The 27273-nt window shown below is 33.4% G+C and overlaps 2 protein-coding genes and 1 non-coding gene across 32 annotated transcripts; 1 reads left to right on the forward strand and 2 right to left on the reverse strand.

Moving 5' to 3' along the window:
- Nucleotides 1-543: 543 nt before the first annotated feature.
- On the reverse strand, nt 544-1859 carry LOC110937537. 2 transcript variants are annotated; one of them, XM_022179970.2, is made up of 2 exons: nt 1173-1859; nt 544-1105 (listed from the first exon to the last, which is right to left on the reverse strand). In XM_022179970.2, the coding sequence occupies exons 1-2, from the start codon at nt 1849-1851 to the stop codon at nt 642-644; spliced, it is 1143 nt and encodes a 380-aa protein (XP_022035662.1). In that variant the 5' UTR covers nt 1852-1859; the 3' UTR covers nt 544-641. The 2 variants fall into 2 exon arrangements, with proteins under 2 accessions (XP_022035662.1, XP_035833077.1); XM_035977184.1 differs by having other exon boundaries at nt 1323-1857.
- Nucleotides 1860-2164: 305 nt separating this feature from the next.
- Nucleotides 2165-3063, reverse strand: LOC110937545 (L10-interacting MYB domain-containing protein-like). Its single transcript, XM_022179977.2, has 2 exons — nt 2749-3063; nt 2165-2671 (listed from the first exon to the last, which is right to left on the reverse strand). Exons 1-2 carry the CDS (start codon nt 3061-3063, stop codon nt 2405-2407), a joined length of 582 nt encoding a protein of 193 aa, XP_022035669.1. The 3' UTR covers nt 2165-2404.
- A 6181-nt stretch (nt 3064-9244) lies between these two features.
- LOC110870392 lies at nt 9245-17508 on the forward strand. 29 transcript variants are annotated; one of them, XR_004867988.1, is made up of 15 exons: nt 9245-9654; nt 9897-10016; nt 10211-10256; nt 11139-11392; nt 11470-11664; nt 11863-12973; nt 13504-13728; nt 13803-13923; nt 14662-14797; nt 14951-15072; nt 15149-15239; nt 15368-15914; nt 16396-16480; nt 16595-16657; nt 16889-17508. It is a non-coding gene; the product is annotated as an uncharacterized LOC110870392 (transcript). The 29 variants fall into 29 exon arrangements; XR_004868131.1 differs by lacking the exon at nt 16595-16657 and having other exon boundaries at nt 15368-15648; nt 15781-15914; nt 16889-17423; XR_004867466.1 differs by having other exon boundaries at nt 15368-16480.
- The last annotated feature ends 9765 nt before the right edge of the window (nt 17509-27273 follow it).

A 27273-nucleotide genomic window follows, 5' to 3' on the forward strand; every position in this document is an offset into this window, starting at 1 on the left:
TTCAATCGTATAGCATTTGGTACTCACGAAGGGCCTCCTCAAAAGCTTACACGTCCATTCCCTCGTCACCGCGATCTGTCACGACTTTGAAGAGTTGATTAAAGTTGGCAACCTTTATTATCTAATTCGTCCACTTCTAATAGATTTGGTCTCAGAAGCGATCGGTTTCACCTAAACTTTGACGTAATGCTTCAAATAATGCATTACAAAACGATACATTCACCCAATTCCTGGCCAAAGCTATTTCTTCATTTTGAGTCCAATCTTTTCTTGCCATTCGAGATATTAAGATATTAAGGGGCTGTTTGGCAAGTGCTGAACCAGTAAGTGCTGAACCAGTAAGAGGCCTGAATGGGTAAGAGGCTCTGAACCAGTAAGTGCTGAACCATTAAGAGCTGTTTGGTTGTATCTCTGAATGACTGTGTAGAATGACTATTTTACCCCTCTGAACTATTATGTGCTGAATGAAATGTATCTGTTTGGCAAGAGCTCTGAATAGTGTACAGATTTATGAAAATTTCTAAAAGAAAAATACAAAACGCCTTAGAAAATCCAAATTACACATCAATCCTTTAAATCCAAATACAAAACAACACAACATACGAAATCCAAATACAAATAACACAACTCTACATACAATTTTAATTTGATTCATTTGAAAGCAACTGATTAGCAATCTGGTTACGTAAAGAAGTCATGTAGTCAATACCTTGTGAACCCCACTCTATGTCTTGAACTAGCAGGCCATCATTTTCCCCACTTTGCATTTCATGAAACATCGTGTTCTCATCATAGTCCATAAATAACTGATCATAAATATTGCATTTCCTTATAAAATTATGGACGGCGAAACAAGCAATCACAATGTCTCTTTGTATTGGAAAAGAAAAGGGAGCCATTTGCTTTAGGATTGGGAATCTCGCCTTTAGAACACCGTATGCACGTTCAATGACATTTCTGAGTTGTGCGTGAGCATGATTGAATCTTTTTTCCTTAGTTAACGCACGTTGTCGTCTAAAATCGGCTAACCAATACCTCGTACCACGGTAGGGAGTCATAAATCCACGAGTGTTGGTGTATGCAGCGTCACAAAGGTAATACTTATCTGTATCAAAACTATCAAATAAAAAACAAATAATGTATGAAATGAACATTGAAGATTGGTTAAAAACCTGGTGGCGGAAAAGGAAAGCCGGAATTTGGGTTGAATGCAACTTCTTTTAAAACTCGTGAATCATGTGCAATGCCCTCCCATCCGGCCCATACGAATGTGAATATCATATCAAAGTCACAAATTGCTAATACATTTTGAAAGCATTCACCTTTTCCTCTTCCCCTGTAACGAGTCTGTTGATCAACAGGCACGATCGCATGTATAAGAGTTCCATCTAAGGCACCTATTGCTCCAGGAAATATTTCTTTTAGCCTTCTATGTCGTTCGGAGTTATTTGCGCTTACATTAGAAGATGTTGGAACTATAACTTCTCTTGCGAAATTCATCATTGCCTTTAGGACCTCATGAAAACATCTATGAATTGTTTCCGTTGAGTGTTGGAACCTTCGTTTAACCATTCGAAAACGTTCATTATGTCCAATGACCATCAAAAACATAGCCAACTTTTCTTCCAAGCTTATTGACCTACTACTTTGCACCCAATTTTTTTGTTTAAAATGATTGCACAATAGTATAAATGCATCACGTGAAAGACGCATCATCTCATGACATTGTGTAGAAGTACCATGCAATAATTCTTGCGTGTATTCATGACCGGTTAATGCCGAATTCAAGTCTCTTATCCTTTCAACATTTATTCTCGAGGCTAATGAAACCCAATACCAACAAAAAATCATGATAACTATAATCTCATCATCCGGATCCATAAGGTACCTATCATAACATAAATAAACAATTATATCATAACATAAATAAACATAACATAAATAAACAATTATATCATAACATAAATAAACGTAACATCCATAACATAACATCCATAACATAACATCCAAAACATAACATCCAAAACATAACATCCATAACATAACATCCAAAACATAACATCCGAAACATAACATCCATAACATAACATCTAACCCAAAAAAAAATAAAAAAACAATCAAAGCACAATCTTAGTTAAACAATCCATACTTCGCTCCCGCATTCTTAACCCATTTCTCACAATTATGCGGCTTAAGACGTACCCACAGTTTCCTAAGATCGGCACTCTCACCAAAAAGCAAAAGCGCTGTTTCGTATTTCGCATCCGACTCATCCCAACCCAATGTCTCCAACTTCTCCAAACATGCATCCATATCATCAGAAAGTGTGTGTTTCTCAATCATCATCTTTGCCAACTTGCTAATATCTTCACCAACTTCTATAAGCTGTGACTCTAATGTTGCCTTATGTTTTCGTTTCTCTCCTTTTTCTTTTTTTTTGGGACCGAATACTTGACTCCTCACTAACACCTTTACCTGGGGAATCCACTTGAGTGCATTCGACATCCATACCATCCAAATTGTGCTCATTCACTTCCTCAGAAGGATGAGGAAGCGTAGAACTTGGCCCCCAACTATCAAACCCATTTGAAGTAGACCCCTCAAACAATTGACAACAAAGCTCGGGGAAAGCAAGTGGCGCACTTCTCAAAGCTTCTACATACTTGTTAGACTGTGTGAAGAAATATTTTAAAATACTATAAAATTAATGAAATATACCACTACTAATTATTAGTATAAAACAGATACCTTCATCTCAATTTGCCACTCTTCTTCTGACAAGTTAAAGCTGTTTGTAACTGGATCATAGACATTCCCGGTTTTGTTTTTAAGCTTTAACCAAGCTGCAAATTTTCCTTTTAGAAAATCATAGTGATTCTTCATTTGACGTTGTTCCACTATGAAATTATGTTGTGTTTTCAAATTTTCAGCTACAGTTTTCCATGACGCTTGTTTAAGACTACTTCCTTCACGTCCATTAACGGTTATTTGATGAACACATGCTTCAAGAAAGGTTTTTTCAACACCTTCTTGCTTCCAATTAATCCTAATCCTTTTTGCCATTTCTTTACCATTTCAACATACAAGATAACCACAATCAAACATACCATTCTACATGTAACATCAATGAACATAACCATTCTACATATAACATCAATGAACATAACCATTCTACATATAACATCAATGAACATAACCATTCTACATATAACATCAATGAACATAACCATTCTACATATAACATCAATGAACATAACCATTCTACATATAACATCAATGAACATAACCATTCTACATATAACATCAATGAACATAACCATTCTACATATAACATCTATGAATTTTCAACATACAAAATAACCATTCTACATATAACATCAATGAACATAATAATGAGTAAAATATTGAAAAAAATATCAGAAAAAACTAATAAAAAAATTCAGAAAAATAAACAAATCCATAAAAAAAACCTAATCAAACTTAACTACATCAAAATAATGAGTAAATTAGTTTAATAAAATCAGTTTAATAAAAAAATCAGTTTAATAAAAAAAAAGGCAATAAGCAAACCTGGGTGGGATGGAGGAGGAGGCGGCGGGAGGTGGTGAGGGCGGCGACCGGATGTGGTGAGGGCGGCGGCAGGAGGTGGTGAGGGCGGCGACCGGATGTGGTGAGAGCGGCGGCCGGAGGTCGTGAGGAGGAGAGGAGGAGGAGCCGGCGGAGGTGGTGAGGAGGAGAGGAGGAGGAGGCGGCGGGAGGTGGTGAGGGCGGCGATTTTTTACGGGGAGAGGAGGAGACGAGGTGGGGGGCGGAGGTTTTGTCTGCTAGGGTTTTTTTTGTGCATCAGAGGTGAAAGGGGCAACTAATGTCTATTTTTTCTTTCAGCATGTTAGTAGAACTGAATGATTCAGCACTGAATCATTAAGAGATTTCCCATTAAGAGGCATAACCAAACAGCCCACCTCTGTCCGAATAAGAGGTCTTCCTCTTAATGATTCATTAAGAGGGTAACCAAACAGCCCCTAAGAGTGAAAGAATGTTGTAGACTAGGCAAAGAGTTGTGTTTAATTTTCTTTTTAAAATTTGGTTTATTTATCTAGTGGGAAATAAATTTTTAAATACCCTCCAATGTTGAAAAGACAATTTGACAACGGTCATAAAGCTCGTCACCATTTGTGATCATCGCACTTGGACGGTGTTTCACAGCCATCATGTGATCATGGCCTCCATCACAGGAGTGCCCCGACCTACATCACCAGCCTGGTGTGTGACATATTCCATTTAGGGAAAAAAACATTTCGATAGTAGAAAAAATTTTAAACATTCCATTCCAATAAAGTACATCTTATTTGAACATCATGTAACAAAGGGGGTAGGGGCGCCCATCACCCATCACTCACAACTTCTAATCAAGTTCCGCCATGTCATTAAGCATTATTCTATCACTAGTGATCGATTTTAGTGGAAATGCCCATCACTCACCACACCCAACAATTTCCCTCAACATCCTCAAATTCTTCACGCGTTTAAAAATTGACGCGTCAAAGAAATGGGTGGCGGCGGTGTTCTCTGGTCTTCCACACGTGATGGGGGGTTCACAATGGGGCGCCCCGTCCCCCCTTTAGGCTGAACATGTTATAAGCTCATTTTAGACATATATTTAGTGTCAACTCAATCTACATGTGTGACCCTTGACCAAGGGACAAGTGATGCTAGTCATGTTGTGATGCGATGTGTATTGGGAACCAAAATCAACCATAGAGTGTATGTTTGATATGAAACAACAATCATGATCGTTAAATGGGAATGACCTTAATTGCATTAGTTGGTTAAGAAACCACTCATTAACAGAAATCAACATCAAAATTAGTACCTAACCAATCAAGAAAGCTTCGTTTTAAATTATGAACATATAATTTATAAGATTGCCGTTCAAAAAAAAAAATAATTTATAAGACCATGGTCAATGTAAATCATTTAGCTTACATTTGACTTATGTGGATTTAACATTTGAGGAGGAATACATTGGAGGGATTTGCATTTTGAGTAGAATATTATTGTGGAAGAATGCTGCATTTGTTGGAGGGATGATGGGTCCATATGTTTGTTTTATATTTATTTTATTCTTTTCTTGTTTTAATTTATTTTGATATGCATAAATAAGTTGTAAACTATAAGCTTTAGTGAATTGTATATCATTTTTTATTTTTTATTTTTTCAAATATAGTAATTGGACAAAATAACAAAAAAAATGTGATGTTATTATTTTAAAATATAAGTTTGCTAATGCTACTTTAATGAAAAATAATACAAAAAACTAAGATACGTATATGTTAATGCTCGTGTTTAGAAGTTTAATGTTTTGTTTTTATAAATTTTGATATAAATAATGCGAAAATTAAAAAAAATGTATATTGATAGAGCTTAATTATTAAAAATAGATGTAAAAGTGGTGATGATGTGGAAATATAAGGTAGTGTTTGGTATGCAGAATGAGGGGTGTAATGGAATGGATGATTACGAGGAAATGAAAAAAAGTGTGTTTGGTTGGTCAATGGAATGGAATCACTCATTCCAAAATGCATTTCATTCCCTCAAAATCATTCCTTCCACCCCCCATGTTTTTTTTTTTTCCATTTCATCCTCCCTTGCACCATTTATCAACAACACCACAACCCACAACCTTCGTCACAACCCACCACCACCACCAACCACCACTGACGCCATCGCTGCCACCTGCCACCACCTGACCCCGACAGCCACCGTTGCCGCCGCCACCCACTCGCAACCGTTATCACCCACAGCTGCGACCAACCGCTAACGACACTCGCCGCCGCTGCCCACAACCATCGTCGACGCCACCACCACCGCCACCACCAACTGTCGCCGCCGCCACACTGCCACCACCACCACCCTTCGCCGCCGCTGACACCCACCACCGCCACCTATAACCACCCACAATCACTACCACCGACCACCACCACTCACCGCTGATTTTATTACTCCATTTTTCTTGTCTACCGAACAATACACAATAATAACTCATTCCATTCACACATGGTAACCAAACAAGACATGGAATGGTAATGATCCATTGCATTCCCTCGTCCATTCCATTACCTCGTCCATTCCATTCCTTCGTCCATTCCATTACCCCATACCAAACAGACCCTAAGTATTGGTAAAGATATTTGTAGGATTGGAAGTTATTAGTGTATTTGTGAAAATTTGATGTGGCAGCTGACTATGCACATTTATGAATGCATTTATCACCTTCCATTGTTGGTCTAACTATCTGTGTTTTAAATCATAAGTTATACACGAACATACTTACCATGACCATAAGGCATAGGTTTTGAAACCACTATATTACATTACATTACATTTATAAGTACAATGGCGCGAAGGAATTGAAGAAGAAACATTTTTAATGACCATTTCCATTTTTACCTTCACTCTCGACGTTTGTAGGTTGTATTGTGCTCATCATTATCACGATCTTCTTGTATGATGGGTCGGGCCCCACACGTGAATCACAAACACATTGAGCATGTCCCTCTTTATATCCATATCCGATAAGAACACCACATTGGCGACACATAAGCTTGGTCTTTGAACCATTACGACCCAAAGAAATTGGAAGGCAAGACACCTCATCTATTTGAGTGAATCGGCTTGGGTCAATGGATTGGAAGGACACTGAATCTTTCTTAACGGATTCACTATATTTAGAGGTTGTTTCATCAATATTCCTATTCGAAGATGACAAGTTCAATTCATATCCACACGAGCCACAACTATTGGAAGAAGACAAATGAACACATCAACAAATTTAACAAAGTAGTTATAGTCATGTAGTTAAGGCCGGTCATGACATAAAGCTCATTTATGGAATGTATACATTCTAATTCAGTGTTATCCCCCCCCCCCCCCCCACACACACACACAAAAATGAAAACTAAATATACAATCACATTTTATACATAAATCATTATATCAACAAAATAAATCTTCACATAACAAGCATCACTCATTATCACTTCAACAAACCCTAAAATTACAGTCTTTCAAATTTACCTAGCTACGTGAGTCAAGCGTGCGAACTCGCTATGCTTAAACTGGAATTCACATTGGTTTGATCTTTTGTTTACTTACATAGGTAGCAAATTGTTTATATATAACCCATATTATATGATATGATACTAATCGTAGCATTTTTTGATGCTACACCCATCATTTGCATACATTTTTTATACACCATATGCTTCTCAACAAGTTTAATTTAAAAAAAAAAAAAAAACACTATCATAATTATCAAAAATAATTCTGTGACACAAGTAAAAATTCATCCACATGAACAACTAATTTATCTAGTTGCAAGTCATGAAAATAACTGTAAATTAATTTATGAACAACCGTCAAATTCACTATAAATACCAAAAGAAAGAGATATCCGTAGTCATAGATTTATACAAATCAAACAATCAACTATCATATATTCATATCCATCAGAAAATCAACAAATTTTCACATAAAATCACATCAATTCATGAATTAGAAGTTTAGAACCAAACCCTAATTGATCAAAAGGATTAAAAACTGAATCAAACACCATCAGCTTGAGACATCCTTTGATAATCGAAAAAACAATATTATTAAGACTGTCCTTTTTTTTTCATGCGATCCGGGTTAACTTCTGATATTTGGAGTAGGGTTTGTAACGCTTGTTGCCAAGTGGAAAGAATCAAAGGTATCGGGATCAGTGCCAGCTGACGGCTGCTTTTTACTTGTTTGGGAATTTCGTAAAAAACATGTGATTTTTTTGTATACGTAATGCTGTGTGCAGTGTATGTATCGATCAATGAGGATTGAGGTGTTTCTTCGTATTTTTCGGAAATGAAATTGGGTTATTACCTTTTGAATTTGTAATTTTTAACTAAGCTTATTATATTTCATTAATCATTATATGAAATTCAGGTATTAAATATAATATACTATTTTAAGTATAAAGAGTTTAATTTAAGTAGTACTAGGTTAGTTTCCCGTGTGTTACACGGGTTAAACAATTTAAACTATATAATAAATATTTCCTGTAAAACAAAGACAACCAAATTAGTAGATTGATTTAAATGGGAAAACATAATTAGAGGGCCTGGGGAAGTGTTATGTGTCCCCATATACGTTTCTTTTATATATAGATGTTTTTAACTAACTTATTAATTGACTTTAATTAGTTAAGAGTTTATGTATTTTTTTATAATTAATAATAATATCGGTTCTATATTTAATAGTCAAATTATTATTGATCATGTATTCAACTTGATAAACAAACGTAAACATATAGTAACAAATTCAATAAATTAAAAACTATAAATGTCTTAACCATCTTAAAGTAATTAACCAACAAAAAAAAATAAGGTATCAAACTCCAATGAATCAAATCTATAAAACAACATAATTTGTATGATTTTGAAGTTGTTTAGAATTTTAATGCTTTGAGATCATAGTTATCCATTTGGAATTTAAATTTGGATATAGATTATGACTTTTATAAGGAACCGTAATTTTCCTGAATTTAAAATTAAATTAATTAATAATTATTTATAATTAAAATAGTCTAGAATAATGACAAGTGTCCATTTATTGGTTTCTTTTATTATATAGTATAGATTTGAATCTTATTAACAAATAAACAAATATTATCTATATCTATTTGTTTAGGATATATTCTTTATTTGAATCTTATTAACAAATATTATTTATATCAATTTGTTTAGGGTAAAAGATAAAAAGATAAAATTTATGGATGGAAATAATATATATATTTTTAAATCTTATTAGCAAATATTATCTATATCTATTTATTTAGGCGGGAAAAAACTATTGAGATCACCTCATAGAGCGACATGTGTCCCCCATATGATTTACTTTATTATATGTATAGATATCTATTTATTTAGGCGGGAAAAAACTATTGAGATCACCTCATAGAGCGACATGTGTCCCCCATATGATTTACTTTATTATATGTATAGATTTCCCGTTAGTTATTAAAAAAAATTATGTCTCCTTGATGTATACGTCGTCATGTGAATATCTATATCTATACTATTATAAAAAGGAGAAGTGATGTACACACATGTAATTTTACATGACGTCCATCATTTTATGCAATATGTACAACTAATTAATGCGTGTTTTATGAGGGTAAAATTGTAAAGAATACAAAATTTTAAGACACTAGAAATTAGGGGATTTCAGTCTTCACATGAATGCTTCGGTTTCAGATGACTTCAATCGTCGCCCCCATTCAATTTAACCCAATCGATATCTCAACTGTTGCACTTGAAATCCTTCTCTCTAGCAACAATAGATAAAAACTTCATGATTGAAAGAAGAACAACAGCTTGAAATTCCACAAACTTTGTATTTCAATCGCCATAGGTTTATCCAAAAACGAAAAATGGCCAGCAGTAGCAACAGCAAGAAAGAAGTGATTCGATTGGGAGGGGCGATTTGAGCAGGTGAATTTGATTATTGTTCGATCGGCTACCCTACTTCTCTTTATCATTCTAATTGATTCGACTTGGGCGGTGCAGTGGTCTCCTTGCCCCTTCATATTCCTTGAAAACCCTAGCACAACAAAAGCATCTGGTAAGAATCAAATCTATCAAGTTTAACCAGTTGATACCCCTAATCGATTCTTGGTTTATAATTTCCTCATGACCTTTGCGTCGTTTTTTATCTGCGTCTTCTCGATGGCTCAACATTATGTTCCATATAACAAAGCCGGTCAAATTACAACCCTGTAAAATTTTCCCAAAAGGTTCAGTTGGGAAATTCATTTATCTAACACGAGTGTGAGATTTTAATTGTGTGAGCATTATTTTTTGCAGGAATGTTAGTAAATTGAGAAGCAATCAGAAAACCGTTCGGACTTCTTCGGTGAAAGTTGTATATTTCGGTGATTATCCGTCACTAGACAAGAATTCAAGGGGGAGAATATGGTCCATTAGGTAGGGTTCTGTGCTTCTGTTTCATTATTATTATTATCAATCTATTTATTTATTGTAATTGTTGAGTAATTTCTAATACGCAGGGAGGATGTACAAATCACATGGGTTTTTGAAAGTTAATTTTATAGTTTGTAGGTTATTGTTATGTGATTTGTTTGTGTAATGTATCTTTATATTCTAATTTTGATGAACAGGTGAATTAATAACATATCTTGGGGTTTAATATGAGGGCTAAAAAAGGTAAGATTTGTGAGTTTAATTTTTAATTTTTAATTTGTGATTTCTTTTAGCCCTAATTAAATAGAATGTGTGTAGTGTATTAATTATGCTACATGAGTATCCACATTTTTGTGTGTGTGTATGTATGTTATTAAGGTGAATGGAATTACAATTTATTGGGAGGTTTAAGGCTATATTTTGGCTTTTATGTAAGTTTTCATTTGACCTTTCGAGTTGATTTACCGGTCGCTACATGATATGAACTTATCTTGAAACTGATACACTTGTTGGGTTGTAATCGAGCTGAGCCAGGCTGGGCTCGAGCTTGAACTTAAACGTTCCGGCTCAACTCGGCTCGCCTCATTTATTTTCGAGCTGAAAAGTCGAACTTGAGGTCGGCTTGTAAAAACTTCGAATGAGGTCGAGCCCAATTGAGTCGGCTCATTATTTTTTTTTCAAATATATTAATAGCATAAAAAACAAAAATGAAAAAATTAACACACATTTCTAAAATATATACACACACACATACATACGAGCCATGAGTCGAGCCATCGAGTTGAGCTGGCTTGGCTCAGAAACAAAATGAGCTTATTTCGAGCAAGCTTTTTGAACACCCCTATACACTTGTGGCACTGCCTGCCATGGGGTATGGTATTATAAAAGAAGTAGGGTTGAGGGGCTCTGAAAAATGAATATATGTTTCTTACTGTGGCTACTGCTTCCATATTGATTTATCTGATGTAATTTGTGGTCTAGGTGGTGAAAATCACAATTAAAGTAAGTTGGTCATGCTTGTTGATGCTTCTATATTTGCAACGTGTTGTTAATATCTCTGTTCATGCTTGTGGATACTTTGTATTTACAAGAGCCGTGATGTCATGCTTATTATAATTTTTTTAGGTCCAAAGGGATACAGGTGTCTTCTCCATCAACATGTCCAAAAGTTGAAGAAACCACCCCCGGTATATCAAACACAAAATGAAGGATCCGACCATAATCCAAGGTTCAGATCCACTGTTTCCGTAGATGGTGTGAGCTACACATCGTCAAGCACATTTCAACTTCGTAAGATTGCCGAGTTGGATGTTTCAAGAATTGCATATACTGCCATAACGCAGAAGGAAAAAACTGAAGCATTGCAGTTTATACAACAGGTTTGATGTTTACAAGTTATAGCATTTCTTTTATAGAATTAGTTTTGTTATTTAATGTAATAACCGGTCGTAAACAGGTATACAATTTTATACCCTATGGAAATGAGTAATAGTGTAAATTTAATGATCGAATATGAAATTAGATGTGATACTACTATGAGTATGCATACTCTCAAGGTCTTGGTCAAAGAGAGCTCAGCAGAAGTCAAAATAGTTAGTTCGCTTACCGAGTGGTACAATGCGATTCGGTTATGTAACAACCGCGAGGAAAGGTATAATCGCACACTCGACCAACAAATTAATATATTAATATGTGATATTGTATCATTATATACATGCATACGACTGCTTGTTTTTTGTGACATTGTATCATTACATACATGCATAATTAATATATTAATATGTGGTATTGTATCATTATATACATGCATAATTGTGTATTTTTTCATGTTAGGCTTGTTTGCTTTCAGGTTGCAGGTGTATAACCTGATTGAATCTAAAGTTCAAGACGGCGGTAACTGTCAAGTCGGTTATGTTTTATAAAACCAGAAAATTCTGATATAACTGTAACCTTTTTTTTATGCTATATATAAAATGGTAACTACTAAAGCATTTGGAACCAAAATGGGTCAATTTTTTCACTCAATGGGTCAAAATGGATCAATTAAAATTCCATCTCACATATTTTCGGGGCAGAACGGGTCGACAACTTCAAAGAAATAGATCAATGTGGGTTGGTGTCTTAAAGAAACGGGACAAGTTTCGGATCGGAACGGGTTCGGTTCGGATCGAGTTTCGGATCGGAACGGAACGTAGTTGGTTTGAATCGAATTTCAGGTCGGCACGGGTTTCGGGCAGACATGACTTTTCGCACGGGACAAGGTTCACGTCGGGACGGATTTTAGCACTAGATGGGTTTCAGTTCGGTTTTTTTTTGTTGGGGTCGGTTATTTTCGGTTTCGGTTGAGATTTTTTGTTTCGTTTTGGTTTCTTTTTTCATTCGATTTTTTTTATTTTTTTTGTTTCGTTTTGGTCGGTTTCAGCTTTTTTGGAAAAGGACCCGACTCGAAACCCGTTCTGACCCGGACTTGCTCAAAAAGTTGAAGTCTTTTTCATTTCTGAAGTTGGAAAGTAACAAATTTCCAATATTTCATCTAAATTTGAATAATTATTTGCACTCTTTTGAGTTCAATGTTGATCACAGCAGTTGGAGGGCTTCAATACATCAGTACCAAAAGGGTAAAACACGATACGCTCATTACCGGCAAACAGATTATCTATTAGCAGAGTCAGGGTGGCATTGCAGCTTCTGTTTCTGAAAAATTACAGATTTTGTATTCAAGATGAAAGCTATTTTGTATTCAAGATGAAAGCTTACAGCCACATGGATCGAGTCAGGTTCTCACACTTTCTTGACCCGAAAATGATTCAGAATGTAATATGCAACGGTTATGACTTGTACAATATGCTTCCCGAAGAGTACACGTTTAAGGATATCATAGCGAAAATGGGTCCAATTTCTCATTCTTATTCAGCAGTCCATCATCCATCATATCTATTAAACAATGCAGATGAATACAGGTATCTTTTGCCTAGTAATTGCATCCGTGAAGCGGGTTGAATTTTGGTTTAATGTAACTTTTCATGATATAAACATAGTTTAAGTACTTATTTACCAAAGGATTATAGGCTGTGTTTTTTTAATTAACGAGTGATTAAGTTGTACATTTTTTCCTCCTATAATATACATATGGAGAGTTTTGAAATCTTGTTGAGTTGTTTCAAATGTTTTTTCCCCTACTGCTCTGACTTGTACTGTACTGCTGCTCTGACTTGTACTGTACAAGCTTGGTGAGTAGCATGCTATCGTTTAACTAACATTTTAACGCTTGAATTATGTTCTCACTCCGTATTTGCGCATCCGCAGCAACGCGCGGGTTTCCCACTAGTACTATATAATACATCTTCTTAGGACTAAGATGTAATTTTACCCCTTAATTTTAAGACGTCATATGAAACGTCATTGCATTTTTCGTGAGTTTCATCCCAAGCTTCCAAATATGGCCCCATTCACTTAGGTTTCAATGATTTTTTACATTTCTTATATGCAGATTGAATAATGAAATCAAACGTTTCCGTTGCCTTCCCTCAACCCTAATCAATCAAAACACCGCGATGAACAATCGTCAGTTATGGCCTTTCAATTGAGGCGTGATTGAAACCAATTGAAGACGCGAATTGAATCCACCCCTTCGCTTCCGGATCCCACCCCCCTTTAAACTCAACATTTTGTCATTTAGGATGCGACACCTGCGACTTCAGTTGCTTACCCTAAGGTCAGTTTTTTAAACTCTGAATTGTTGTGTATAATCGGATTTATCTTTACCCCATCATCTTCTTTTAATTTCAGGGTTTGTGTGATAGATGAATTAAAACATGATCGTGTAATCTCTTGTGAATATATCCATATCTACAACATCAACGAGTGAATTAATAGAGGAAGTAAGAGATCTCTACAATTTCTTACCAATGTAAGGTGTTTTGTCTACTCCGTTGAGCTCATTTCATAAAGTCATAAAGTCATACAGCCATACATACAAGTGCTTGTATAGAAACTCAAGTTTGAACCCTAAAATCATGTTTGTCAGATCTGTATTTTGCTGTATAGAAACTCAAGTGCTTGTATAGAAACTCAAGTCATAAAATCATGTTTGTCAGATCTGTATTTTGCTGTATTTGGTTGTTATATTTGTTGAATTGCCTTCTCTTTGTTTTTCTACATCATTTTGTTTTATTTTTTTATCTTTATAATGTTATGGATTTGAATTTACTTATCACCTCATACGGGCCACTTACGACGCATATGATATGACTATTTTGTCGTATGACCCGTATGACATGATACGGCCCATATGAGTGTATTACACATCAGTGGTGTTTGGATAGCGTGTCAGCGCACCAGTGATGCAATGCAGAAACTAGGTGACGACGTATGACAAGGCGAAAACAGACATACGTGCGTTATAAAGTATAAACATCAGTAATTAATGTGACAATCAAACAATTCATACGAGCCATATAAATTTGGCGAACTTTACCTCATACGGACCTGCATACAACCTATATGACTCGTATGACATGATATGGTCCGTATGAGTGTATGACATGCCAATGGTGTTTGGATAGTGTGGGTAACTGGTGTTCCAATAATGTCAGCCTTTACTTCATGATGGACATATAATGATGCGGGTACCTATAATTTTGTGTAGGCTACTAGAAAAGCAATACCGTTAGCTGCTGGATTTGTCAGACAGGTGGTGGCAAGAGAGGTTGGTGGTCTTGTAGTCGATATGATCCGCCAGAAAAAGATGGCTGGAAGGGCACTTCTACTTGCTGCACCTTCGGGTACGGGTACAACCGCCCTTGCCTTTGGCATCTCTCAAGAACTTGGCACTAAGCTATGTCATATTATACAACATACACACCCTATTCACCTATTATCCGAAATCACAATCATTATATATGTGAGGGATAAAGTATAATTGTTTTTATATGCAGGTCTCATTTTGTCCCATGGTTGGATCAGAAGTCTACTCATCGAAAGTAAAGAAAACCGAGGTTTTGATGGAGAATTTCAAGGGGTGGCATAGCTTGTCCCCGGTGTCTTATTTACCGACGAGGTATTCCTTTTTATGAGTGTATGACATGGGTTATTATAATTAATTAGTTATTTTACTAATCTAACTTGTTTTGCAGGTACATATGTTGGATATGGAGTGTTCATGTTCTAATCGAATCCAATCTCCATTCAATTCGCATGACCCTTAGCAATCCCCAATTGAATGTGGTGAGTTTCAAAATCGATTTGTTTATAATCGGCTATCCAATGGTTATACGGTACCCCAAATCGTACCATATCTTCCGGTAGCTTTTTTTGCTTGATGAGTTGTAGATTGATTTTGTTCTTCACTGCAGGTGCTCAGTGTGCTTTGTTGATGGTTAAACCTGAGTGAGCGGAAAAGATATTTGTTCACTCCAATTTTGTCCCGTCCGACTTTTACATAGACTGTGTTCTTCGTTTTATGCTTAATTTTCGGTTTTTGTTGTTATTTTAAGTTACATATTGTTTTTTTTTTTCTTCTTTTGATTTTTTTTTGGTTTTTCATCCTTCTCTGATGAAAAGAAACAAATTTTGTTATTTTTTAAACCCCTCCGTTTGTGCTAACTATTTATCACAAAGACACGTGTAGGAGCAGGTGTGAGTCTTTCATCCCTCATCTCTCTCCCAACTTTTTTCATGTTTCTTAATATGATCATATGAGGTTTTACCCATATGATCTGTCAATTGTAAGATAGAAGTGTGTGTAATTGAAACTAATGATTCACAGAAACTATGAGCAAAACCTTTTAGCCTGAAAAAGATGATGATTCTGAAGAGATTAAGAACAAGAATTAAGTGGCTCTTCTTTTTTGGTATACCCATTTTTAGTTCTGGGAGGGTTGGTTATCATGTCATGTAAAGGTAATAAAGCTTTGACCTTCAACTCTTAGGGTTTCAAGAATTTAAAAATGTTACTGCTTTTTGTTATGTTCAACATAAATTATAACAATTTGTTATGGTTTTTATGTTTACATCTTGTATTTATATTTATATTTTCTATGACTACGTTCACTCGGAGAGTAAGATGGTTTTTTTTTTTTGGCTTTATTGGATAAGAACTAGCATTTTAAATAAACGAATAAAGATGCGAGTCTGTTGGACACAAAGTTTTATATTTTTAAAACACCAACAATTCTTTGTCCGAGTGAACGTAGTCATAGTAGGAAGTAAATGAATTCCCTAGCATAGGCTTTCTGATGTTAAACGGGTCGAATTCAATGGGTCCTAAGTCATTTTCCGGTTATCTATATGTTGTTTTGAATCGTACATTGTAGATCAATTCTATCTTTATTAACTTTTCATGACAGATTCTAAAACTAACAACATTTGTTGACTTTGTCAGGTCCAAGTAAAAAAAGGCTAAGAAAGTTGCTGAAATGAACATTGATTCTTTAAAGGCTGTTGGAAATGGAAGTATCTTTATACTGGTAGGCTATATTTGTTGTTATGGAACTATAAGAAGCTTAATGTATGTATGTGTTATAAGACATTGTTATTAACCGTTGACCTGTTTGACGTATTTTTTCTTCTTTCATTTGTAGCCGAGTACCTTTGCTCCCATTTGACCCACCATAGATAAAAAAAATAATCAAAATTACTTATTGGTAATACCTTTTCTCATGATTTTTATGTTGGTTCAGAAAATTGTTTCCCAAATTTGTGTAAAGTTGTTTTATATGTTTATAATTGTGGGTTCTTTAGTGCTCATGCATTTTATAATGTTGATTAACTCAAATATGGAATTTGAATTGTTTTTGTATTTTATCTATGTGAGCACCCATGAATATCATATTGCCTTGTGATTTTGTGACACGTATTTTTTTGTGATTTTTTAGCGTTGTTTGGAGCAGAATGTGACACTTCGAGGAAAACAATCTACTACTAGAAAGTAGAAATCACACTCTTAGTAATCTAGGCTGGGATTAACTTAAATGAGCACATTATTTTTGACGGTTCCAACTCTGGTAGCACTGGATGGAAGTGGAAAAGTAGAGGGAAGTGTGTTTATTTTTTGGTCAAACAGGTAAAGAGCGACTTGGAGGTGTGTGGGCAGCCGAATATCCAAGGCCAACAATTCAAATGCAATAAGCTCGCAGTCCCAAAGGTCAAATTTTTTTGTGAGGAGGGCCATTAATGGCAATATCGCGTCTGCTACAGCATTGGCGACTAGAGGAGTGCAGATTGGGAACGACCGATGCAGAGTTTGCGGCATACAGGTTGATTCATGTGGAAAAAAATTGTCGCAGATGATATTGGACAAGAACATAGAACACTAGATCATGATATTGACTTATATATGTTTTTTATATCGTTTTAAGGTTTGAATTATGCTCCTGCCCGTTATTGTTAACTTCGCGGCAACGCGCGGGTTACCCACTAGTTTAAAAAAGTAAATTACTTTTTAAGTTCATATGTTTTAATGATTTTAATCATTTAAAATTAAAAAGTTTAACACTCTGAGACGCTCATTTTCTAATTTTTTGAGTCAAATTTGCTAACATCATCCACCAAGCCAGGGCGGCCAAAGCCCAAGTCAAATGAGACTAGGGATTTAGACCCGCAATTCATTAGAGCCTCAGCGTTTTTTAATTATACGTGAAATATGGGTTTAGTTGGGCTAGCAAGGATCCGTATCACGACATAGGAACAGTCAAGCAAACAACAAAGGGGCGGCTATTAAAGGGAATAGTTAATACCAATATAGTATACCATATCTACGATTGGAGAATGTAGCAAGTGTAGTACATGTTTTGTTTATACACATGTGTTCGAAATCATCTTATATCTTGTCCGAGGTCGAATCATTCTCTAATTTTCTGCCACAATCATCATTCTATGTTCGAATTCGAAGGCCTCTGATTATGTTACTCGAAACTGGTGACGAAACGGAAGGCTCTTGTGACGAAATTGAAGGTCTCTTATTCCAAATTAAGGTACATTGATCTTTATAGTTTATTACAAAAGTGACTGAAATCTCTGATATAAATCCTTAGTGAAGCTCTAATTGAAATTTGATTGCTGATTTTGTGTAATTCAAATTGCTGATTGAAATTAGTTTTTTAAGCCTTAATTGAAATATTTGTTCTATAATATACTTTGCTAATTGATCCAATTTATAATATAATTATAATGCCAAATAGATTTTATAAGTATGAATTTGGTCATTCTAAAAGGCAAAAGAAACAAAATAGGTGTGTGTGGTTTGTTTGTTTATTATTATTATTTTTTTTTTTTGGAAAACACCCTGAATTTATATTTCGTTTTAGGTTATCAAAATGATTGAGCCAGCCCTTCACCAAGTCTATCAGTATTCACACCCATTCCATCAAATCTACCATATAATTACAATTACAATTACAATACAAACAACTACAATTTCATTTTCCTTTCAATTAATTTATATTTTTTATACATTTATGATTACATTTCCTTTCCCCTCAACTCACAACCATTTTCAAAATATATTAAAAAGTTATAGAGGGTGAACAATGTCCCTCCAAATATACAGATGGACAATAACATTTTCTCTCCGCTTTACTCACAGCTACTTCCACTTTTTTATAAGGGCAATTGGATTTTAACACCTCAAACTTTGAAGAATTGGCCGATAACACCCGCAACTAACACTTTTTCCTTTCAATTAATTTATAATTTTTATACATTTATGATTACATTTTCTTTCCCCTCAACTCACAACCATTTTCAAAATATATTAAAAAGTTATAGAGGGTGAACAAGGTCCCTCCAAATATACAGATGGACAATAACATTTTCTCTCCGCTTTACTCACAGCTACTTCCACTTTTTTATAAGGGCAATTGGATTTTAACACCTCAAACTTTGAAGAATTGGCCGATAACACCCGCAACTAACACTTTGATCTGTGACACCCCAAACTTTTAATTTTGTTTGTCATTTCACCACTAAGTTAAAAAATGAGTAACTGAGTTAGTCTTCCATCCTAGCCGGCATCCTACGTGGACTATTTTTGACAATATTAAAAAAAAGCCAATAACAAATCCTAAATTCTAATTTCATCATTTTGAAGATCTGGGTCAGTTTTATCATTTTAATAGCAAGAACATCTTCAAACATTCAAGATGTTCATATCATTACATTCAAAGTTCATCTGCAAGTTCATGAACAAGAACAAATAAAAAAAAACAAAACCTAAATTTAATTTCTATATCATTCTACAAAATCCAACATACAAATTCTATATCATCTTCATCCCAAAACTAATTTCTATATAATCTGCAAAACGCAACTTTCAAATTATATATCATTTTCGAAATCCATCACCACCGCCACCCTCTTTCCTCTTCAAAATCCACCACCACCGCCACCCTCTTTCCTCTTCAAAACCCACCACCACCGCCCTCATCAAGGTGTCTGTATATGTACAGACACCTTCATATACAACCAGCCACCACCACCACAACCCCCTCTCTACACTTCTCTCTAAACCCCTCTCCACCACCACCAAGAACCGACACCTTCAACCATTAAGAACCACCATTGTCTCCACCAACCACCACTACTGCCCCTTTCTCTACATCTCTCTTTACCCCTCTACACCACCACTGTCAACCATCAAAAACAACTCCACCAACTACCACCGCCCACCACTGCCCCACCCGCCATCGAAGTAGACCCACTAACCACCATCATCTCCGGCGAACAACAACAAAACACGAAACCCTAAATCACGAAACAAGCAGTGGGTTTTTTTTTTTCTGATTTGCAGATCTGTTTGAAGGCTTGAATCGGAGGTTAATTTAGGTTTTATTTGTGAGGCTGTAAATCGGTGGTTGTGGGTTTGGAGGGTGGTGGCGGGAGGTGGTTGTTGGTGAACCGATGAAGATGATGCTGATTCGAGGGTGGTGGCTGTAAATCGGTGGTTGTGTGTAATGATAAACCGATGAAGATGATGATGATTCGATTTTGTATGGTGAACCGTTGAAGATGATGATGAACCGTTGAAGATGAAGATGATGATAATTTGATTTTGGGGTGAAGATGAAGAACGATCAAGATGATGATGATGATTTAATTTTTTATATTGAGCAGGGTTTTTGATTTGGGATATTACCTATACATATATATATATATATATATATATATATATATATATATATATATATATATATATAAGTGGCCACCTCATACCTCATAATGACACCTCATCTTGCCATTTGCTTCTTATAACATGTGTTTGCCACGTCATGGGTGCCATGTAGGATTAATGATGCCAGCTAGGATGGAAGACTAACTCATGGTGAAATAACAAACAAAATTAAAAGTTTGGGGTGGCACAGATCAAAGTGTTAGTTGCGGGTGTTATCGGCCAATTCTTCAAAGTTTGAGTTGTTAAAATCCAATTGCCCTTTTTATAATATAAAGACACCCCTCACATAATTTGATAGAAGGGGTGTGAATACTCTTAACTACAAGGGCAATTAAGTCATTTACATACAAAATACAACTATTAGAAACAAGCCTTTAATGCATACGGATTTTAATATTATGGGTATGCTTGGCATGAAGCTTTTAGAAGCTTTTAGCTTTAAGCTTTTAAGAAAAAACTCTTATTCAATAAAAAGTCCTGTTTGGTTGAAGGAGCTTGAAACTTTTAGGTTAGGAGCATGAACCTTTTGGTTGAATGCTCCTACTAGTAGCGTTTAGAAGGAGGTACAAGCTTTTAGGGAAAAATGACTTTTTTAACCTCTAAAGATAATGAACTTTTTAATGAACAAACTTTTTAAATTTTTAGTTATGTCCATTTTGGTCATTTTATACATTTTATTAAAAGCTACAGCTACTCTGCCAAACACCAAATATATCTAAAAAGCTACAGTTACTAATTACTAGCTTTCAGCCACCAGCCAACAGCTATTTTTGCCAAACATACCCTATATATTATATATAAAACTAGGTTATAACCCGTGAATACTCACGGGTAGGAAATCTATATTTGTAATAAAATAAATATATACACTTAAATTAATTAACGGAAAGATTGTATGATTAATAAGGTGTATGAATACATAATCATACATTCTGTGAGTTTTTATATGACTGGATATGATAACAAAAAACTGCATTGGAAGTCAAACCAATGATCTATAAAGTTTGCACACTAAAACAAAAAGTAATAATAATCCAACATATGACAACATGTAATAACTTAAAAATAAAAACCATTAAACATTGTGAAAAACTATTAAACATAACAAACTAAAATTATAACATATGAAAGCCAAATATCTAAAACATAAATGTGACAAAAGAAATAAGTTCACATAAAATTGTAAAACAATTGTTTCAAAATAGACGGCTGATTTGTATTTCCAATTATATATTGAGATGACATATATAAATTGATAAATAAATTCAATGTTATTCGTATATTATGTAATATTTACCAAAAAAATAATGAAAATCTTTAAGATTTACGGATCAATTTTATTATTAGATTTAATATAGGAAAATATAACGAAAAAAAAAGTATATTTTAAGTATGAAATAACCGTATATACAAATAAAAAAAGATAACTTTTATAATATCTTTCATAATCATACCATATCACCTACTTCTCCCTATACTGCAACTTCACCTCACATCAACTTCTTTCACAACTCTCAAGAACAGCAAGAGGCGGTTGAAGGATTAGTAAAGGTAAAATTCCGATTACATCTCCGATCACTTCTACAGCATTGTTAATTTCATATATAATCTGAAGTTGTGTTTATTATTACAAATAAGTAAGACGATTATGTTTGTTTGAACCGATTACTGCTGAAATACAGTTGAAATCTTGGATTAACTATTTGTAAAGAAATCAATTTTTTGTATGTGATGTATATTTAAAAGGGTTATATGTATTGCATGTTATTTGAAGTTTACTTTTATGGGTTAATAGTGTTATTTGGTTGAAACATTGTGTAGATATTGTTAAAAAAACTCTCCAATCTTGGTTTATAGTTTGAATCCGATGATTAAATGATTTTGTTTGAAATATTATCTTGATATTGTTTATAGAGTTGAAATAGGAGTTTAACTGGTTGTAAAGAAACTGATTTATTAGTTAATAGTATGATTTATTACATCTGATTTATTGGTTAATCGTATGATTATTAACCTTATTTACATAAGATTTTATTAATGTTATGTGTTTTTATTTTTGCTCATCATTATAATATATGTATAGTTTAATATAAACTAATGAATCATTCGTCATTTATATTGATATATGATCATGTGAAAACAGTTAATTTAATATTGTTTATATGTGGATTATAAGTAATAACAATATTAATAAAATTATATGAATTTAAATTTTGTAGATATAACAGTTAAAAAGTCATAGTTATCAATATATTTTTTTTTGAATATTAGTTAACAACTAATTTTTATATTGCTATGAACAAATATGTATAACTTTATGTTCAATAGTAAATGATTCTGAAATATGTTGTATATTACAGGTTTTTAAAAATGAGCTCGTCATGTGTGGCTTTCTTAGAAGATGAATCATCGTTAAAACTGGTATGATACAATGTATACAAACAATTCTGTATATCTTTTATTAATAAAAATATATAACATAAATGTAACCGTAGGTGCTTCCAATTGAGTTTGTGAAGAACGTATATGGACATTATTGGCAAAGAACCAAAATATTGATAAAGCATGAAACTGGAAAAAGTTGGCCAGTTTCATTGAGAAGTGTAAGTGGTGAATCGGTTATAACTGACGGATGGAGTAATGTAATAAGGGACCTTGAGTTGCCTAAGAGGACGTTATTGCGGTTGCGGATAATGGAAGACAAAAACATAGAAATAGATTGTTTTGTCGACAACATCTGTGGTGAATCGTTTGTGACAGTCAACCGTTACAACATCTTAAAGATTGTAGTAAGTCTACTAACATGTGTTGTAAATTAAAATTTATTTTGAAAAACTTTTTAATTAAATGCTATACATATATATATACAACAATAAAAATATTTAAAAACCTTGCAGGTCCTTCCGGAAGCTTACGTAACAAACTGTTACACTTATTCGCCAGTCAAAGATTGTTACAAAATCTTTGCAGGAGGTCAGACTTGGAACATTGACACGGACAGAATCAATGATCATTATGTTTTTACAAAAGGTTGCCCGAAGTTATTTGATGATCTTGCAATACAAGAAGATGATATACTGCTGTTGAAGAAAACGGACACCGTCACATTTGAATTGACAATTTACCGTAGAGGAGTTGAGGTAATTTTTACCAAGAAAGAAGAAAGTGAAGACGACTCTCTGATGGAAGTACCTAGAGAGACATACTACAAAAACGTTAAGTTTGTAAGTAATTTAAAGTACCTTAGAGTAGAATTATGTAAATAGTATTAATTTTGTTATGTTATTTTATAACAGGATTTCTGTGAAGATGAAGAGTCAACAGATGAAATAGTTAGTAAGGTAATAAGTAATCATTTGTATAGATTTTGTTGAAATTAGTATAATATTTTATGGATTTAATTATTTAGGAAATAGAAAGGCTTCTCGGAGATAACCAAGAAAAGGTGAATAAAAACAATCAAGGAAAACAAATGTCAAAGGCAGCAAGAAAGAGTTTGAGCATAGAAGACAATAACCAAGCAAGAAAAGGATATGTATTGGTTTTAAACAAAATAATATATGACTACTTATAATAATATATTTACAAACATTTATATATATTTAATAACTATTTGATCAGTTTTTATTTAACGTTATTAATAGTATTAACAGGTTGAAAACAAAGGAAAAAAGATGGTGGAAGGTTGTAAGGAAGAAATCAGTAAAAGCATGATATCTGAATCCGAAGTGGAAATGCCAGAAGTGACAACTGTTGGACAGAGAACACACAGCCGCTTGGTACGTATAACTTAACTTAACAACATTTAGTAATGAGGCTTAGCGGTATAACTGCTACCTTTGTATATATTACTATAATAATACATTTTGTATAATGTTTCAAAAGGTTAAAGAAAATACAAAGAGTTATGAGAAAGCATTGAAGATAGTGGATGTGCAAAGAAAAGGTGTTGCAAGGGTAAATGATGCTTACAATAGTGGTGTTCATGAGTTCAAAAAAAATGGTGATAAACGATTGGTATGATTTTCTATAATACTCAACGACAAACATAAATATTCTAATATAAATAAGCATAAATTAATTATAAAACTATATTTGTCATGCAGAGAATGCCTGCTGATATTGTAAGAATTGGAGGATTCAAAAACAAAGTGCACCAGTTAAAAGTGATGAACATGAAACGAAAAACAATAGATATGAATCTTAGGAGGCAGAAGAATGGAGATGCTGTTAGGTATGCTATCGAAGGTTGGCCGATGTTCATGAAGGATAACGGACTTCATTCCGGTGACACATTGCATTTCACCTTTGTATGTTCGCAAAATCTGCTGATCTTATCAAAGGTTGATCCAGTTCATGCAGGTTAAAACATTTTCGATAACAGAATGCTTCAGATGTTTGTGCAGACTAAATGATGATGGTTGTGTAACTGTTAAATGACTTCTTCTTTTTTGGGACATGCAAATACTGTTTAAGTTTTTTTCTTTCCTTAATTAGTAGTTTAAGTTTAAAACCTCTTAGTTCTATATCTTATATGATGCCATATTTTAGTATGTAATTAATGTTGGTAACATTTATAAATGCTTGTGGATTATGAATGTTTACATATGCATATTTATATATTAAGTTGTGGTTATTTATATGTCATTCAAATTGTTTATATAATTTGTAACTAACAAAAGAAAGTAAATTACATTTTAAAAAAAATTATATATAAAAAAATAAATATGTAAAAGACTTATCAACTTGGTTAATACTATAAAATTATTGATTACATGTATGAAACCATAAAATTGAGAATACGTCTTTGTGAAGTATATTTGAAGTATTATTATAAACCGTTAAGCCGTGTAGTACATTAAATGTTTTGGGATTCAAATGCAATTTAAATAAATTCGGCATCTCAGTAGACTCGTATTGTGTAACTGTTTTAGTTAAAAATGTATTATCATACAAACGGATAGAAACAACAAAGTAGAAATCATAATATAAAATTATATACTTATTTTTTGATATTTCATGTATATAATTTAGGAAAAATAAATAATATGTTAATTGTAAAGTTTGACATTATAAATAGAATATATATAATAAAAATTACAACACAAAAAATACATATGTGCGTTTATTATACCTCATTTTGTACGAAATCTTTTTAAATGACAGATCTGTTGTAATAGTCAAAATATCAAATATGATATGATAGTATGAAAATGTACAGATATAACTTCTATGTTACAACCATCACACTTAAAATATTACATCTACACAACATATAGTTTATAAAGTGACTAAAATAATATGACTTTAAAAATAAACTTAATGTTTTCAAATCAGCTCCAAAACTTAAATTATACACCTATTAAGTAAAATGTTATTATACTAAATTTTTTAAATCTAAAACAATATAAAGTTATAGAGGTAAATGTTATGTATAATACAATAACCGAATAAAATAATCAAAATATCTCTACCTTTTACATTATCTTTCCGAATCTCTATATATATAATACCTAAAACAGCTTTTACTTCATCTTCCTCACATAAATCAAGAATAGCCAAAAAGAGGATCAAGAAATTAGTAAAGGTAAGTTTCATATTTTACATCCGATCACTTTTAAACAGATTGTTATTCTGATTTCAAAACTAAAGTTGTGTTTCTTATTCCTAATAACTCACACGATCAAACCCTAAAAACGATTAATCAGTAAGATAATGTTAAAATTTCAGTTACTTAAAGTTAAAAAAATTAATTAGTATGTTATGTAAATTAAAAAGGGATTACATGTTTAGCATGTGTTTGGAAGTTTAGGTTGTTAGGTTTGTAGTGTGATTTGGTTGAAATATTATGTTGATAGTCGTATGAAGAAACTGATTTGGTTGGTTTATATTTTGATTTGGATGAATAAATGGTTTTTGTTGTTGAATAAAGTATGATTTACTGTATTCTTAAATCACATATTTGGACATAGATTTGTATTGTTATTTATGACATTCTGTATAATATTGTTTATATGCTTTATATTTAGATTATAAATAAGGAAAATATTATTGGGTAATATGATGTAAGAACAAAGATTTGTACTTGATTTTGATTTTGAATATAATGATAAATGGGATTATATGGTATTACTTGACCTTTTTAAAAAAATGGGTTAAACTTATAAATGTTTGTTAGAATGGCTGGAGCTGAAAACGATGTTGTCGTGCTATCGGCTTCTGAAGAATCTTCGGCAGAATCAGATGACTTTGATGATGATGATATCGGACCACTTATATTTGTTGTGCCATACACGAAACGCTTTGTAAGTTCCAACATAAAGAAAATGTTAAAACATGTGAAATATGTTTTTATAATTTGGTTAACTATGGTCTTTTTCAAATATCTCAACATCATTAATGGAAATTATTGTTATGTTTTCTAACTTATAGCGCTTACCAGTTGAAGTAGCAAGGATCACAGGAATTGACGAAACATTGAAAGTTAAGATTGCCAACAGGCAAAATGTGGAGACAAAACATGATGTTAGGCCGGAGCCAAATAAAAACAGTATCAAGTACGTTGTGAAAGGCTGGGCGAAATGGCTAAAGGATAACAACATCCAAGAAGGTGATCATTGCAAGTTCCAGTACTTTCCGGGTATATGTGTTTTGTTCCATGCTGGTGTGCTCCGCTAAAGGTGATGTTTGAAAGTATGAAAAACTGTTGACCATAATATATGGTAATTTTGGGTAATGATGGAAGCTACAGTAACATATTTAGTGTTAAAAGTTGTTTTGTAGTAGGTTAACATGTTTCTAGTTAACATCTTTATCTATTATGGACTTCTAGTATGAAACAGTGATTATAAATATTCACGGGTTCTACTTTTTGTTTATATGTTATGTTTAATGTTTAATTCATAGAAATATCGTCTTACAGGGATATAACAATGAGGTTAACTATATACAAATAACAAAATTTTATATTATTAACCATAAAATTATAAAATATATAAATGACAACATCTATATATATAAAAAAATAACTATTAAAAACAATTACAATAACATTTAGGTTAGGATAAATCACGTACGTAACATAAGTTTAAT

Source organism: Helianthus annuus, chromosome 1 (genome assembly GCF_002127325.2).
Source record: "Helianthus annuus cultivar XRQ/B chromosome 1, HanXRQr2.0-SUNRISE, whole genome shotgun sequence".
In the NCBI taxonomy this organism is placed as follows: Eukaryota; Viridiplantae; Streptophyta; class Magnoliopsida; order Asterales; family Asteraceae; genus Helianthus; species Helianthus annuus.

What these genes read in the sequence shown, in the direction of transcription:
- LOC110937545 (XM_022179977.2), bottom strand. Translation starts at nt 3,063, where the DNA reads ATGGCAAAAAGGATTAGGATTAATTGGAAGCAAGAAGGTGTTGAAAAA. An exon ending in AGTGGCAAATTGAGATGAAG is followed by an intron (nt 2,672 to 2,748) that starts GTATCTGTTTTA and finishes TTCTTCACACAG; the next exon opens with TCTAACAAGTATGTAGAAGC.
- LOC110937537 (XM_022179970.2), bottom strand. Translation starts at nt 1,851, where the DNA reads ATGATTTTTTGTTGGTATTGGGTTTCATTAGCCTCGAGAATAAATGTT. An exon ending in CTTTCCTTTTCCGCCACCAG is followed by an intron (nt 1,106 to 1,172) that starts GTTTTTAACCAA and finishes GTTTTGATACAG; the next exon opens with ATAAGTATTACCTTTGTGAC.